This window comes from Micropterus dolomieu, linkage group LG01 (assembly GCF_021292245.1).
Source record: "Micropterus dolomieu isolate WLL.071019.BEF.003 ecotype Adirondacks linkage group LG01, ASM2129224v1, whole genome shotgun sequence".
Taxonomy (NCBI): domain Eukaryota; kingdom Metazoa; phylum Chordata; class Actinopteri; order Centrarchiformes; family Centrarchidae; genus Micropterus; species Micropterus dolomieu.
This window is the reverse complement of record NC_060150.1, coordinates 10231834-10246588: the sequence shown is the minus strand read 5'-3', so window position 1 is coordinate 10246588 and position 14755 is coordinate 10231834. Positions and strand designations below refer to the sequence as shown.

Here is a 14755-nt window from a genome sequence, read left to right as displayed (position 1 = left end):
TGTATGTCTTTCCTGCTTTGGCATATATGCTCTTGATTTTCCCTCCACTGTCTTTTATCTATCTTACTGGTTTAGCAGCCAGTCTCCTTTCATATGGGCAGCTTGGCCCATCTGTCAGCACCTAACACATTTGTTGTCTCACTGTCCTGTCCTTACAGATTTATGTACGTGCTCAGTTTGAGTATGACCCGGCGAAAGACGACCTCATCCCATGTAAGGAGGCAGGCATTCGCTTCCGGGTGGGTGACATCATTCAGATTATCTCCAAGGACGACCACAACTGGTGGCAGGGAAAGCTGGAGAACACGAAGAACGGCACAGCAGGCCTCATCCCCTCACCTGAGCTACAGGAGTGGTGAGAAGAACACCTGACAAACCTTTCAGCTGTGCTGTATTTCTGGGTTTACATTGTTCAGTTGCAAGATTATTAGGTACACTTAGTTAAAATGAATGTGGTCTAAGAGAGCCCTGCAAAAAGTCCTACCTTCATGAAGGTTACACAGAGGCATGTGAGGTCCACTTAACATTTATAACCATATTATTTTCAGAGCAAAGTCATTACAACACTCATAACATTGGCCAAGACAGCGTTGTAAAGCCAGGCACTCCAGCCAGGATTTGAACCTGGTACTTCTATCAGATGTGACAGATGTGTTACCAATATACCACAGGAGTTCAGGAAAAGCTTCCCTACAGCGCTCAGCCCACTCAACCATGTCAGTATACCTATACAGCTCTGGCTTTTACTTGTGTCAGGATACATTGCTAAAATGCTGGTCCTTGTATCTGTGTGCAGTAATAGCCAGAAAATAAATAAAATTTACTGTCTGTATGTATACCCTTCAATTCTTCAGCATTAAAGCCATAGACGAGGCCATACAATTTATCAGTACATGTGTTCTTTTCAGGCGTGTGGCATGTATAGCGATGGAAAAGACCAAACAGGAACAGCAGGCCAGTTGTACCTGGTTTGGCAAAAAGAAGAAACAGTACAAAGACAAGTACCTGGCCAAGCACAATGCGGGTAAGCCAACAAACAACATGGCAGACAAACAGAGCTAAGCTAACTCTCTACGAGCATTTCATTTGGTGGCTCACTAAGGCAAAAGTGTAATCCACTCTCAAATTACACTTCTACTGAAGGTAACACTTTGTGTCAGGGACTTGCTAGTTATGCGTCTTGCAACTCTCTCTCACTAGTGATTTTGTAAGTAGTTCTGTACCATTTAAAAATCAGATGTTGGGATTGAAGTGGCTAGGGTTTAAAGGGCATGTGGGCTATGTGGGACGTTGCACCTTTGTAACATTAGGTATGTGTAACTGTTGCTCGCCTATTGTGTTTTCCCTCTGACAAACCTTTCCTACTGCTGTCTCAATTTTGCCCTGTTTTTCAGTAACTAACAGTTGCAATTAACAGCTTTTGATGTTTACAGTTTTTGTTAGTGTCTTTTGTTCAATTTGTCTTCTTTTATGGTGTCTTTTTATTAACCCTTCGGCTCCCACCCTTTGTCCATATTTCATGCTGTCTCTTACCCAATGACATGGCTGCATGTAAGTAACACCAGACAGCTGGCGTCCAGCTTCTGTGGTTTTCTTCCTCCTCTTTCGGCTTTTATAACTTGTCCTCTTCCTGATGCTGCTTTGTTTGGCATTGTGTCAATTTGCATTACATTGCTTATAACACACCAGTCAGCTTAGAATTGCACAGCTTTGTTATGTTTTCATCTGGCCAAGGTTAGTACAAATAAGCACGTTTTAATGCTTTCTCAAGGTATTTGACCTTCATCATATCTGCTTGTTTGAACTAGCAGTTAATGTGCATGTTGGCATCATTAAATAACTCTGCTATTAAATTGAAAACCCATTTGATTGAGGATTCCACGCTTGATTTAAGCCAAAGGGACAAAACATTGAAATGAATGTTAATCTCATTAGCATTGCTTGTGTCCCCTCTGATTCTGTATTAGGTTTGCATTTATTTGAGAAGTGTTTTGTGAAATATGTACACTCAGCTAAAACTAATGCAGTGTGCTACAACAGCCCTGAAATAAATCTCAACTTCATCCTTTAATGTTGACTTTTTGTTTAAACTGGTTTCAGAGAGGTTTTAGCTTATAGTGCTCTCAAATTTTAATTCTTTATACTGAGGTTTCTAATATTTTGTCCATCCTAACATACTAAAGCGTAGAAAAACACCTCAGTATATAACTCAATTCATCAGCACCACAAACTGCAGCCTCCAAAATAACCAATAAGTTGAACGAACATTTTACATGCATGTTTGTTCAACTTATTGGTTACTTTGGTTAAACAAAAATTCAACAAAAGTAGGATTTATGACAGGATAGTTATTAGGCCTTGTTAGGTTGAGTTAGGTGTACTTGTACCTAATAATAAACTGGTGACTGAGTGTGTATATAAAAACACGTTTACTGTCCTTATAACCAACTTACATCTAATGTCTGAATTTACGTACACGATCCACCATGTTAGCCCTTTGCAGGTGATGCCATGCTAACCAAGTGTTTGTGTTCTGCAGTGTTCGACCAACTAGATCTGGTGACGTATGAGGAAGTGGTCAAACTGCCATCGTTCAAGAGGAAAACATTGGTTTTGCTCGGTAAGAGTACAAGTGGTGTTAATTTGTCTGTGTAGGGCAGGTCAGCTTTTATGTCAGGTAGAGTAGAAGCAGTAGTTGGGATAATTAACTCAACAATCAATCATGATTTCAGTTAAATGCTAAAGTTACCTTGTCTGTGGTCCGCTGGCAGAACACCGGCTGCTTTCTGATAAGGTGCTGTTGCAGAGGCGACATAATTTTCGTTTTACGGTGGATGAACAGTAACATTACAGTTGTTGTTGAGTTGTTTTCTTTAGGTTGAAATAATCCCATACTTTGGACACTTTCTTCTTTGTCCCTCGCTGTTTTCTCTCTCTTTCTCCACTTTGCAAACCGCTCCTATATATTCACATCGTGTTCACAGCGTAACCGCAATGTGCGACAGTAATAGATGTCTGTGCGAAACACTGTGCTGTAAAGTTACATGGATTAAACGAAGCATCAACGCAAATTCTTTGCGTTTTATTTAATCAATGAATCGCTTCAGCCCTAGTGTTGTTATCCCCAAGAAGAAAAATGTGGACTTTTGTTTCATACCTCTCAGCATTCATCACAACTGACACTCCCATTTGTCTGCTGGTACGGTGATGATTGAATAATCCTTGGAGCTCTCATTTCTTCTTGCTTTTTAGCGTTACTCAAAATCCTGCCTACATCTCCAGGTACGAAGGTCCACTCTAAATTCTTGTCTTCAGGCAAGCTCAGAAGCTGTAGAGATGCATTCATGACCCATAGCTTCTTATAAACAGTGTCAAACTTGGTTTCTATTATCTGTAACTGTCTTTTTCTTGCATAGATTTTCATATTATTGGCATTTTGTCTCCTGGAATGATTTCTCACAACTCTGCGCTAGGTGAAAAAACAAGGCATAAACTTTGTTGTTCAAACGTCTCCCCCTCCAGAAGCAGGTTGAAACAACACAGCACAATCTTCAACTCCAAATATTTAGTCCTGTTTCATTTGTAGGCTTTGAAGCATTCTACATGTTTGTTCGATGCTACTGCATACACAATACATTACCTGTTTAACCGTCACATTACCCAGCTGTGTTGGTTCAACACAGAAGAGGGAAAAGATTGGTCAAAATTGCACTGTAGAAGAACAACAGTCTTTCCAACACAGTGGCATCGTAATGACATGCATCGAAGAATAGATTCCGATTTTTTTTCCAAGTCTATTTTCATACAATACTTAAGTCACGGATCGATGTAATCATCCCCCTTTGAAAAGCAATACCTTTGTAGCACGACTACACTTTAAGAAATAGGGTACAAAAGCCACAGTCCTTGTTCCGTGCACAAATGTTCAGCTTTAGCTAAGCTACAGTCTAGAAAGTGTGAAATTCACTATTAAAACCTCTTGGCAGTCACATGTTGGTTTGTTGCCAGGCAATTAACCCACATGTTATTGCCAGGACGAAGATACCATTCAATTTGGCTAAAGCTGAATGCTTTTTTGCATGGCCCGAGAACTGAAGATTTCGACTCCCATCTCAGTGTAGTCGTTTTTCAAAGGGATTGTGAGGAGAAATGACTGTGGTGAGGGAAATGTGTTAAGATAGACTTGAGGAAAATCTATATAAAGCAGACACCATTTTGAGGAAGCCAGAATAAAGATTTCTGGAAGTGCACAGTTCTCTTTTACTCTTTCTCTTTTACTCTCTTTGTTGGCTAACAAGAGCACAACATATATCTAACATAAGTTTTAACTCCATCACAAACAACATAAAGGATCACTCGCAGAACATCTTAGCAAAAAGGAGGATAGAGAGGGGGAGGCAGCACATCCAGGGGAAACGAAGCCAAAGATGTACAGTTTAAGAAGTGGATAATGAGAATTCCTGACCGCGACCATCATGGACACTACTATATCACTGGGGACCACTTAAAGTGACTCCTTTAAGTGTTTGGAACATATGGCTGGAGTCTGCACTTATGACAGACCTAGAACTACATTTTTAAAGCACGGGGTTGGACTGTTTATATGTATATATTTGTAAAACACTGAGATGCAATATGTACAGTTTAATGAGTTGTGATTTGCTTCACTATAATGTTGGTCAAATAATACCACTGTAGAGGCACTACTTTATATGAAACGGAGGAGAAAATTCACAGTTCTTACGTCCGAAAACAGAATCCAAAGTTCCCCCAAAGCTAATGGAAGTGTTAGGGTCAGATAAATCAAGTGTGTATCTGTGTTTCTGGAAGTATCTTAAAAGGTTATTGCTTGAGTTCTGTCAACCAGGACTTGTCCCTCCACCACGGCTTAGCAAGGAAACAGAAAGAGAATTTCATACTAAAAAGACTAGAATGACAAATCAACTTGGCCAACTCAGACTGCTGAAGCCTCCAATTAGCTTCAGCTGAACTTTACAGGTATGCGGATTGTGTACTTCCCCATTTCTTACAGAGTAGTCCCTCTATGGTGATATTACATCACAGTATGGGCGGCACTGAAGTGGTTTCAGTGACCAAAACCCCCCAGGGAGGAAAACTGGAGTGGTGTATGAGTTGACAGGCGATAACTGTGGGTACACTTCATCGTGAAATGGCAAGAACCCCTAACAATAGACTAAATGAACACTGGGGGAACTCAAGACTAAAACTGGACACAGTATTGACTGGGAACGGGTCTAAGTCATAGTTTAGAAGTGTCTGTTACTGGATTGACCAACCTCTTGTTTAATTATATTGTCTCTGCTGTCTCCTTTCATTCAGGTGCACATGGAGTTGGTAGGAGGCACATCAAGAACACACTCATTACCAAACATCCTGACCGCTTTGCCTACCCCATCCCTCGTAAGGAGACACACATACTCATAAAAACCACACAAGTGTAAATAAAACAGCATGAGGTAGTCACTTAGGGCGCATCAGATCACCTGTGATGCATAAACTGACTCATCTAAACAAATCAGTCTACTGAAGTGGTTTGAAGCTCCAATGGTGGCCAGATTGTCAGGTGTGAAAAGCAAATTAGGAACCCAAAGGGGATCTACAGAAATTATAAGCAACATGTCTGTGCTGCTTAATCTCAAATACCTTAAAACTGCTGCAGGAAACCTGCAGTATGAATTCACAAAAATGAAAACACCGAGCACCGTTACAATCCGAGGAGAGAAAGAGTTTGATTTTAATTGACGCAATGTTGACACAATCATGTAGTCAGTTTCATGTATCACCCTATGTAACACAAAGGCGCACACACACACACACACACACACACACACACACACACATACTCATCATCGATTCTTTGAGCACTACCGTTTTCATCTCTCTCACTCTTCCTAACTGTCCATCTTTCTGCTCAGATACGACTCGGCCTCCTAAGAAGGACGAGGAGAACGGAAAGAACTACTACTTTGTGTCTCATGACCAGATGATGCAGGACATCAGCAACAATGACTACCTGGAGTATGGCAGCCATGAGGATGCCATGTATGGAACCCGGCTGGAGACTATCAGGCAGATCCATGCACAGGGCATGATCTCCATCCTGGATGTTGAACCACAGGTAATAAAGGAATTAAAAAGCCATTTTCAAACATGCATCATTGGGACAATGTGCAGATTTATTCAAGCACCTTAACACAGCATCAGTAACATTATAAAAGTCATTTAAGTAGCTTTTCTTATGTATCAAGGAATTAAATATTGCATGAACAGGGACTTCGACACACGCATGTGACAGTGAACACAACATACAGCCTTTCAGTAACTAATGCTTAGCTGGCCACATTATGGCTAAAATAATGTAACAGAGGGAGACTCACATTCTACAACAAACCTGCTACATCAAATACTATGGTTCAGGTTACGCATAGGGCCAAACTGTTGTAGACTACCCTTCTTATTGTTTTTGTGTTAAACAGTTTCCAATTGACTGGAATAACTTATTGCTATTGCATTTTAATTAAATGCTGAATTTGACCATGTGGTTTTTAGTGTGGTACATTTCCCAAAATAATGTCATTAATGTCACGTGACACCATATAGGCTATCTTTTTAAAGAAGAATTTGAAAATGTAAATGACAGGACATAAAACAAATGTCTGTTGATCAAGACTCTATAGACTTGTGTTTTATGTACTAGAGGCCAAATATTGTGCAGCCACCACAGCATTACAGATGTGTTACAGTCCCATGCTTTCTCACTTACACCATTATGGAACATTTCAGTGTTAGTTTCCTGTTTGTCTCTATTTTCATACAAATTACAATGTATGGGATTTAAAGATCTTAAATTACTAAATTATTAAAATGTTGAATATCATAATTACTGAATCATAAATATGTTTTACATTACATGGGAATGGAGGCACATTTCCAGTTTTGATTTATCTAGTCAGATCTTTAGCCGCTTACTCGCAGAGATCCCGTGTTAAATGTGGAAAAAAATATCTGCCGATATGCCGCATTTTCTTATTCATACTGGAAAAATGTTTCCGCCACAATCCTCCAACTATGTGTGCTTTTACATAGCGATGTGGCTTTCCAGAACCTGTGACGTAAAAAAAAAGGCTTACGTGTAATACAACACTGGCATGCCGACTGTGACAGACAGCATTACGCCTCTGTTATTACCAACGTTCCTGGCTCAGAGGCAGATCAAATCTGCCCCCCCCCTTTCCGTTCCGTATCTTTCATACAGCACAGTGGGCCGATGGATTGGCGAAAATAAGGCAGTGTGAAAGCACCTTTTATTAGCTTTACCTTGTTTAAACACTTCATTTTCTTTTTTACTGTAGTTTTACCAAATTTTGCTTACTTTGTTGGGCAGTTCGGGTGTAACAATTACAGAATTAAAATCTCTCCCCCCACCCCCCCCCCCCCCCCCAGGCACTAAAGATCCTCAGGACAGCTGAATTTGCTCCCTATGTTGTCTTCATCGCAGCGCCCACCATCACCCCAGGCATGACTGAGGTATGCTCTGAAATACTTTCTTGCATCCACTCTCACTCAAGTTAGTTTCAACTTCACTTTATTTGGATGTACTAACTCAAATGTACACCCAAATGCAGTGACTTTAGTCTGAATTCGGAGGCATTTCACCTAAATATTTCATACTAAGAAAACTTTCTGAACTAGCACTGTTGGCAAAAAACAGATGCGATGCCTCAACAATCAGAGTAGACAATTACATTCAAGCCTAATTTGAAACTACATTTTCCTAGCATACATCAAAACAGATGCGTATCTTGGCTACAGAGATCAAAATAACCACACTTTGTTGAAGACAGGAAAAGCATAACTCTGTAAGCAGACCAGCAGGGGCCACTGGGTTTGCTTGTTGTATTCAAGCAAACCCAGTGTGAAAACAGCCTCAATTTCTGTTTCTAACATCCTTTTTTGCTTCGCTCACTGTGTCTGTAACTGCACGTGCCCTGTGTGCTTTATGCATGTTTGTGTTTTCTTTGGCATGCCGTCTTTCATTTGCACTCAAGATTCCAAAGTGGTGCAGGAAGCTGCCTGTAAGTACTAGTTAAATGGCGTGAGTTTAGCTTGTTTGGAGATTGTAGAAAGGCTTGTCTGGCCTCTGTGTTTGTGCAGCTCTAGTAGTTGTCTAACTCTGTCCACTCTTATTCCTCTTGATTTCCTCTAATCCCTCTAATAATCCTCTTAATTTTGTGCTTTCTCAGAGGCGCGTCTTTACTTTTACTGCAGCTTTATGCATCGTTGTCTCTTCTAACCCAAGTCTACCTCTCTGTTTAATTTTTACCCTCCCTCCTGTATCCTGGATAAATTTGGGCGAAATACCTTATTGCAATTCTGATCAATACCGTGATTTACATTGCAAACTTCAGGCCTGCATTGACAGTCTACATATTATTAAACTAGACAAGTTTATACTGTGCATTTATGCATTGTTAATTTAAACAAACAATTCAGCTCACTTTGTATGAGGTTATATTACTGGTACAGTACTCAATAAAGAAGTAGTGTTATATTTATTGGCAACAACTACAAAGTTTTCCATTTGTAGTAAATATTTTTAAATTTTTGACTAACTGATAACTACCGTTGACAAATCTGGACTGTAGCTACTTAACGTTAACATCACAGATGGACGGGACCAGTTGCTTCAATGGCCTGAAACCCGGAGGTCTTGCCTCAAATTGATAGGCTTAAAATAGTAATATGGTATACTTTAAAACTGAAGGTACATGGCTAGGGGATAACTATTTGCTTGACAATACTGCGGTGTGATCAGCTAGATTGTTATTTAGAGACCGACTCGCTGCTCTGTTGGTCTTAAACAACAAAAAGCAAGCAAGTGTTCATGTTCACAGTGGTGCTACACTACCAGACTCAAGTTTTAGCACACCATGATTTTCCTAGTTTGTATTGTAATATTAGTAGTTCAAGTCCAGTGATAAGCCTTAAAAAGTACAAAAGTAAACAGCAAACTGCCAAAGTAAAAACAGGCACCAAAACAGGGACACTATTTCACTGTAGGCTCAACTGATGACTAACTGGTCTGTCTTCCGTCATTAATAGCCTTTTTAGTTGCTTTATTGTACAAATAAAGCTTCTGGGATGTATTAAAGCAAGCTGTACCAAGGTGTTTACAGATTGGGACAGCTGTAGAAATTTCTTTTTGCATCAACTTTAAGGCTTCATTTACTTCCACTGCTACAGAATAACCAAAGCAAAACTGAAAAATAATGTCAATTTTAAGAGAGAACATTTTCAGGGATCAAGTAATGAGTTAACAACTTCAAGTCAAGTTCTACAGCAATATAACTTAAAAAGCATGGAGAAGCCATTCCTTGCATTTTTGGACTACCCAAGATACACAAAGAAGGAGCCCCACTCAGGCCGATTATCAGCAGCATTAACTCGGTCACCTACAACATTGCCAAACACGTTTCTACCATCTTAGCTCCTTTGGTGGGAAACACGCCTCACCACGTCCAAAACTCTATTGACTTTGTAAACAAAGTTCGAGGACTAAAACTGGATCCAGATGAAACCATGGTATCCTATGACGTGACTTCTTTGTTCACCTGCATCCCCACCATAGAGGCAGTAGAAACCGTTCGGAAAAGGCTAACACAAGACAACACCCTGGACAACAGAACTAGCCTCAGCCCTGACCAAATCTGTAAATTACTCAACCTCTGTCTAAACACCACCTACTTCCAGTACAACGGAGGATTCTACAGACAGAAGCATGGCTGTGCCATGGGCTCACCGGTATCCCCGATTGTGGCAAACATCTACATGGAAGAAGTGGAGAATAAAGCCCTCAACTCCTTCAGAGGAATAGCACCGAGCCACTGGTACAGATATGTGGACGACACCTGGGTCAAAATTAAAAGCCAGGAAGTGCAAGCCTTCACAGAACACATCAACTCTGTGGACAGTAATATCAAGTTCACACGAGAAGATGTTCACAACAACAGTTTGGCCTTCCTGGACCGCGCTGTACACATTGAAGAGGACAGAACACTGTAGTATTTAGTACTTCACTAACACAAGAAAAGTAATCTAGTGTATGCGGTCCAATGCAGTGAAGAATGCAAAGATCTGTATATTGGGGAGACTAAACGACCACTACACAAACGCATGGCTCAACACAGAAGGGCCAACTCCTCAGGTCAAGACTCTGCAGTCTACTTACATCTGAAGGACAGAGGACACTCGTTAGAGGACCACCAGGTGTCAAGGAAGCCATCTACACCAGGGTTGAGAAGCCGTCATTGAACAGAGGAGGGGGTCTACGCCACCACTTATCCCCCACTTACAATGCGGCCCTTTCATCACTTTCCAGGAAACTCAACAAACGTAACCTATTGGCCTCAGGTGAAGATACCAACGATGGTCGTTCAGTCTTGGCAAACGGTAGTCCTAACGACTGTCGTTACAGCAACCAGGAACACTAACGAACCAGCAGTATCGATGACCCTGGCAAACGACCCCACTGAGGTTAAATAGCTGAGTTCCCCTGCCAGTCAGTCAGAACTGAAGAAGTCCTTTGGATGAGGGACGAAACGTCTTCCAGTATCTTCAACCAAGCCCAGTTGCCCTTGATTTTAACCTTCGTTGGATAACTATGACTGGATGAATCTTCATAGACATATCTGTATATGTTTATCACTGGACCCGAAGTATTTATATTTAAATACAAACTAGAAAAATCAGGGTGTTCTAAAACTTATACCATAAGTGTAAATATTTTGAGCCCGGAGCAGACAACAAGGCTGCAACTAACGATTATTTACAGTGTTGATTAATCAAATGATTATTTTTTCAATTAGCCTAGTTGTTTAGTTTCTGTAACTACATCTTACAACCTTATTGTATGAATAAAATAAATTTCTTATAAAAATGTCAGAAAATTGGGGTAAGTGTGTCCCAAACCCCAAGAAGGCGTCCTCAAATGTCTTGTTTGTCCACAACCCAAAGATATGTAGTTCACAGTCAAAGGCGAAATTAAACCAGAAAATATTTACATTTAAGAAGGTAGAATCACAAATTTTCTTTAAAAAAAAAGATTTACTCTCAACCGGACCACAAATGGAGCCTTGAAGCACATCACATGTAACAAACCAAAACCAGTCACTGAACTCCCTCTCTCTTAATCTCAATCACAGGATGACTCTCTTCAGCGGCTCCAGAAGGAATCTGAGATGCTGCAGCAGACCTACGCTCACTACTTTGACCAGACCATCATCAACAATGAGATTGATGACACCATCCGACTGCTGGAGGAGGCCGTAGACCTGGTGTCCACCACTTCTCAGTGGGTCCCCGTCTCCTGGGTCTACTGACATACACTCAACGGCAATGAGCTCATCAGCCTGAACAATCCATCTCTGATCTAACATGGATGCTAAACTTTGGTTAAATCCCCTTGAATCACGTCTCTTTCATCAGAATCATACATTTCTGTAGATAAACTGTTGTCGAAAAGGAGGGAAATGAAGAAACTAATGACTCTGATGCCTCACTACAGAGACTTCATCCTGCCCCTACCCCCTTTTTCTCAACAGCCTCAAAGGCATATTGTTGTGTACATATATACATATATATATAAATGATAAAAAACTAAGTGAACATGGTTCTGTCCTAACATAGTTGAAGGGTGGGGAGTGGAGGGGCAGTGTGGTAGATATTTTGTACTTTTCTTTTGTAATTGATGGATGGGTGGTAATACTGGAAAGGCAATAGCGAGCATGACCATAAAAGCCGTCTTACGTGGGTGCCTATGTGTGTGTTGACCTTTTTAGGCACTACTTGTGGTACTCTGTGTCCTCCTCTCCTAATCTCCTCGGCCCCTGTGACAAACAAGCCGAACTTTGAAGCACATTAGAAGCTGCTATAGTGGCGACAAGTTGCTCCCTCAGCTCCACATGCAAGTTTGAGTGAAGCAAAACAAAGCACAGGAAACTTAGCAGTTTCGTTGTCCCTCACTCTGCCCCCCCTCCCCAGCCCTTTTATTTATTTCACTGCCCCTCTGTGCCTGTCCGTGTGTTGAAGGAGCACACTGCATCCGTCTATGCTGTCTGTCCGTGTTTTGCTGTAGCCTGTTGTACCATGCTTCCCTTCCCAACCTCTGGCAGTCTTTGTTTACACCTCAGTTTGCACACAATGGACAATGAAGAAGACACTGCATTTCATCACCTCATAGTTTCCATTTTGTCTTGCCAACTCTCTGGCCGTGTTAACCCCTCTCTTTTCGTACATGAAATGCTAATCAGTGGACCTGGAATATTGTTCTTGGGGCATGATCAGATATGAAAAAGCACTTACATCCACCACTAAACATTGGCTCCTGAGCTGGAAGACAAAAAAATAAACTAACAGAAAGGAGGAAAATAAACTGCCATATCAGAGCCTCGGGGAAAAAGTCGGTAACACCTATGCACACCCCTGGTTTCTGCCAGGCAGACCGCCACGACCATTTTCTTCTTTCCTCATACTCAAATAGTGAGCCACACTTGTTAAAATTAAAGTGTTCATAGAAATGTCTATGTGGAAGGGGAGAGCTTCATGTAGGTGGGAGAAATCCAATCCTAGAGCCACCATTTTGGAACTGTTAACTGTCGTCTTTAAAAATATAAGGAGTATTCTTGTTTTGAGGGAGAGAAAATAACTCAAAATTTTGTGTGTAAATGTTTCAATGGTGCGTACGTCATGAGTGAATTACCAAGAGCCAGTGTATAATAATCCTTAAAAGAAGCTCAGTATGTGACATAACCTCTTCATGCTTTACCAGAAGTGGCACAACGCAGCCCCACCTACAGTAACTCCGTATGCAGGGACATCAGTTGAAAGGTCTAACAAAAAAAGTCAATGTTTTCAACAGTGTGGTGTGGTTGCTGTTGTTCCACCTCAAGTAAAGTGTTTTCATTTCAAGTCCTGTGTAAATTACCTCTGCAAATGACAAAAGCAGCTCTTCTGTATGAAATGTTGTTCTTTTTTGTTAATTCATTTTTAAAAAATATATTTCCTTTTACGTGTTTAAAGTAAACTGCCTCGTCTTCCTTCTGATTCATTTCTGATGTGTGTTTGCGAGTGTGCCAGTTAATGTGTGAGTAAATACTTCGAGTGTTTTACTACAGATTATTTCGTTGAAAAGGGATTTAATTCAGTCTAACACACAGTAGAACTGCTTTTTTAAGAGACTGTTCACAAAACAAACTACATTTCTGCATATTGTGTCGTGGCTCTTGTTGTAAGGAGGGAAGAGTTATCTTTTGGATTTCTCAATGATCCGATTTTAATACAGACACGACTATGTAAATCTACTCTATATTCAATGTCATGCCCACAAGGAAAGTGTAATGAAGGTCTATATAAAATCACATTCTTCTCATAAATACAATATTGCATTGTTTGCTATAGTCATAACTTCGCTTTCTGCACCAGCCTCCTTCTTTGAAAACTCATGGACATACTTGTGCAGAAATAAAGCTAAGTTCACACAGCTTCAAGGCCCCTGGTTAAGTAGGTAATACAGGAACACCTAATAAACCAATTTCTTTCTGCGTCTGTATTGATTTGAATTGCAGGAGAGACAAGTGTCTGGTCATTAAAAGAGGATTGCAAAGCTTCAGTGGAATCTGTTCAGGGTTTATTTGAATCAAAGGCCTTAAATGTATTTGGACATGCAGTTAATTAAAAGGTGACATATTTAACATTTAGTATGGGGGGGGGGGGGGTTCAGTTACATGGCCAATAAAATGTATTCTGCTCTTATATGCACCATCAAAAATAAACTTTTGTAGTATATCAAAGTCCTCAGTGTGCAACACAATCTTTCAGTGGTACTGAGACATTAAGTTCCCTAAGAAAGCTCAAAATGTTTGTCCCACGGCAGTAAAACATGTTTCTTTTTAATTCAATTGTTTAAACTACTGCTCACAGCTAAAAACCATTTCATTTCAATTTCAAAAGCTTAACTGATTTTGTCACCACATAACCACATTTTGTCCTGTCTGATGTCCCTTTTTTTGTCTGTTTGACAGTAAAGTCAAAATGGAAGACACAAGGACTACAAATAAGTCTAATTTTTTCAGACACACGCACTGGTTGCCCCTAAAAGCACAACCATAAAGAATATTTGAGTTCACACCAAGTTCAGAATAATGAATAGCAAAAGCAGCAGACTGAGGTTTGGTCATTAAGGACATGTTGAGTGTCTGCCTGCAGGCTACAGCTTCAATCAGATAAGCGAGTGTTGCAAGAACAATATGAGCGGTGCAGTGTGGGAAGTTTGAAACAGGATGCCAGAATCAGAGCAAAAACAAAAGTAAAACACTGACTACTATTAATAAAGTCTCAGCTTACCCAAATTACCAAAAAACAATACTTTCTCAAATACTTATAGTGGTACCTAGCCGTGCAGATAGTTTGGGCCCACTTTTGTGGTTTCTGTCTCTGACATTTCTGCCTCCACCTTAGTACAATGGAGGTAAATGGAATTTCCTCCACAGCGCTGAAAGCGTTAAACAAGCAGCTACATCTCTTACATACACACAATACTCTATTCCCTGGATAACCTCACTGTCAGTTTTTATTAGAACTGCTTTCTACCAAAGAAACAGTCTCAATATAAACTGGATTATCCAGAGTGACAGGAACACTGATTCTGGATGGAGATGTTGCTGTTGAATAATTTAAA

The 14755-nt window shown here is 40.4% G+C and overlaps 1 protein-coding gene and 1 long non-coding RNA gene across 7 annotated transcripts in view; one reads left to right on the top strand and one right to left on the bottom strand.

The window, feature by feature from the left end:
- Positions 1-13102, top strand: part of LOC123974947 (peripheral plasma membrane protein CASK) — a 55260-nt gene extending 42158 nt beyond the window's left edge. For all 6 annotated transcript variants that reach the window (XM_046056032.1, XM_046056037.1, XM_046056023.1 and 3 more), the window contains 7 exons: positions 159-355; positions 909-1024; positions 2540-2620; positions 5341-5421; positions 5937-6139; positions 7465-7548; positions 11223-13102. In XM_046056032.1, the coding sequence (XP_045911988.1) occupies positions 159-355; positions 909-1024; positions 2540-2620; positions 5341-5421; positions 5937-6139; positions 7465-7548; positions 11223-11399 (939 nt within the window). In that variant the 3' untranslated portion in view covers positions 11400-13102. The remainder of the gene's footprint in view (positions 1-158; positions 356-908; positions 1025-2539; positions 2621-5340; positions 5422-5936; positions 6140-7464; positions 7549-11222) is intronic.
- LOC123974985 overlaps positions 1-14755 on the bottom strand; it is a 29370-nt gene that overhangs the window by 1300 nt on the left and 13315 nt on the right. The gene's annotated exons all lie outside the window — the stretch shown is intronic.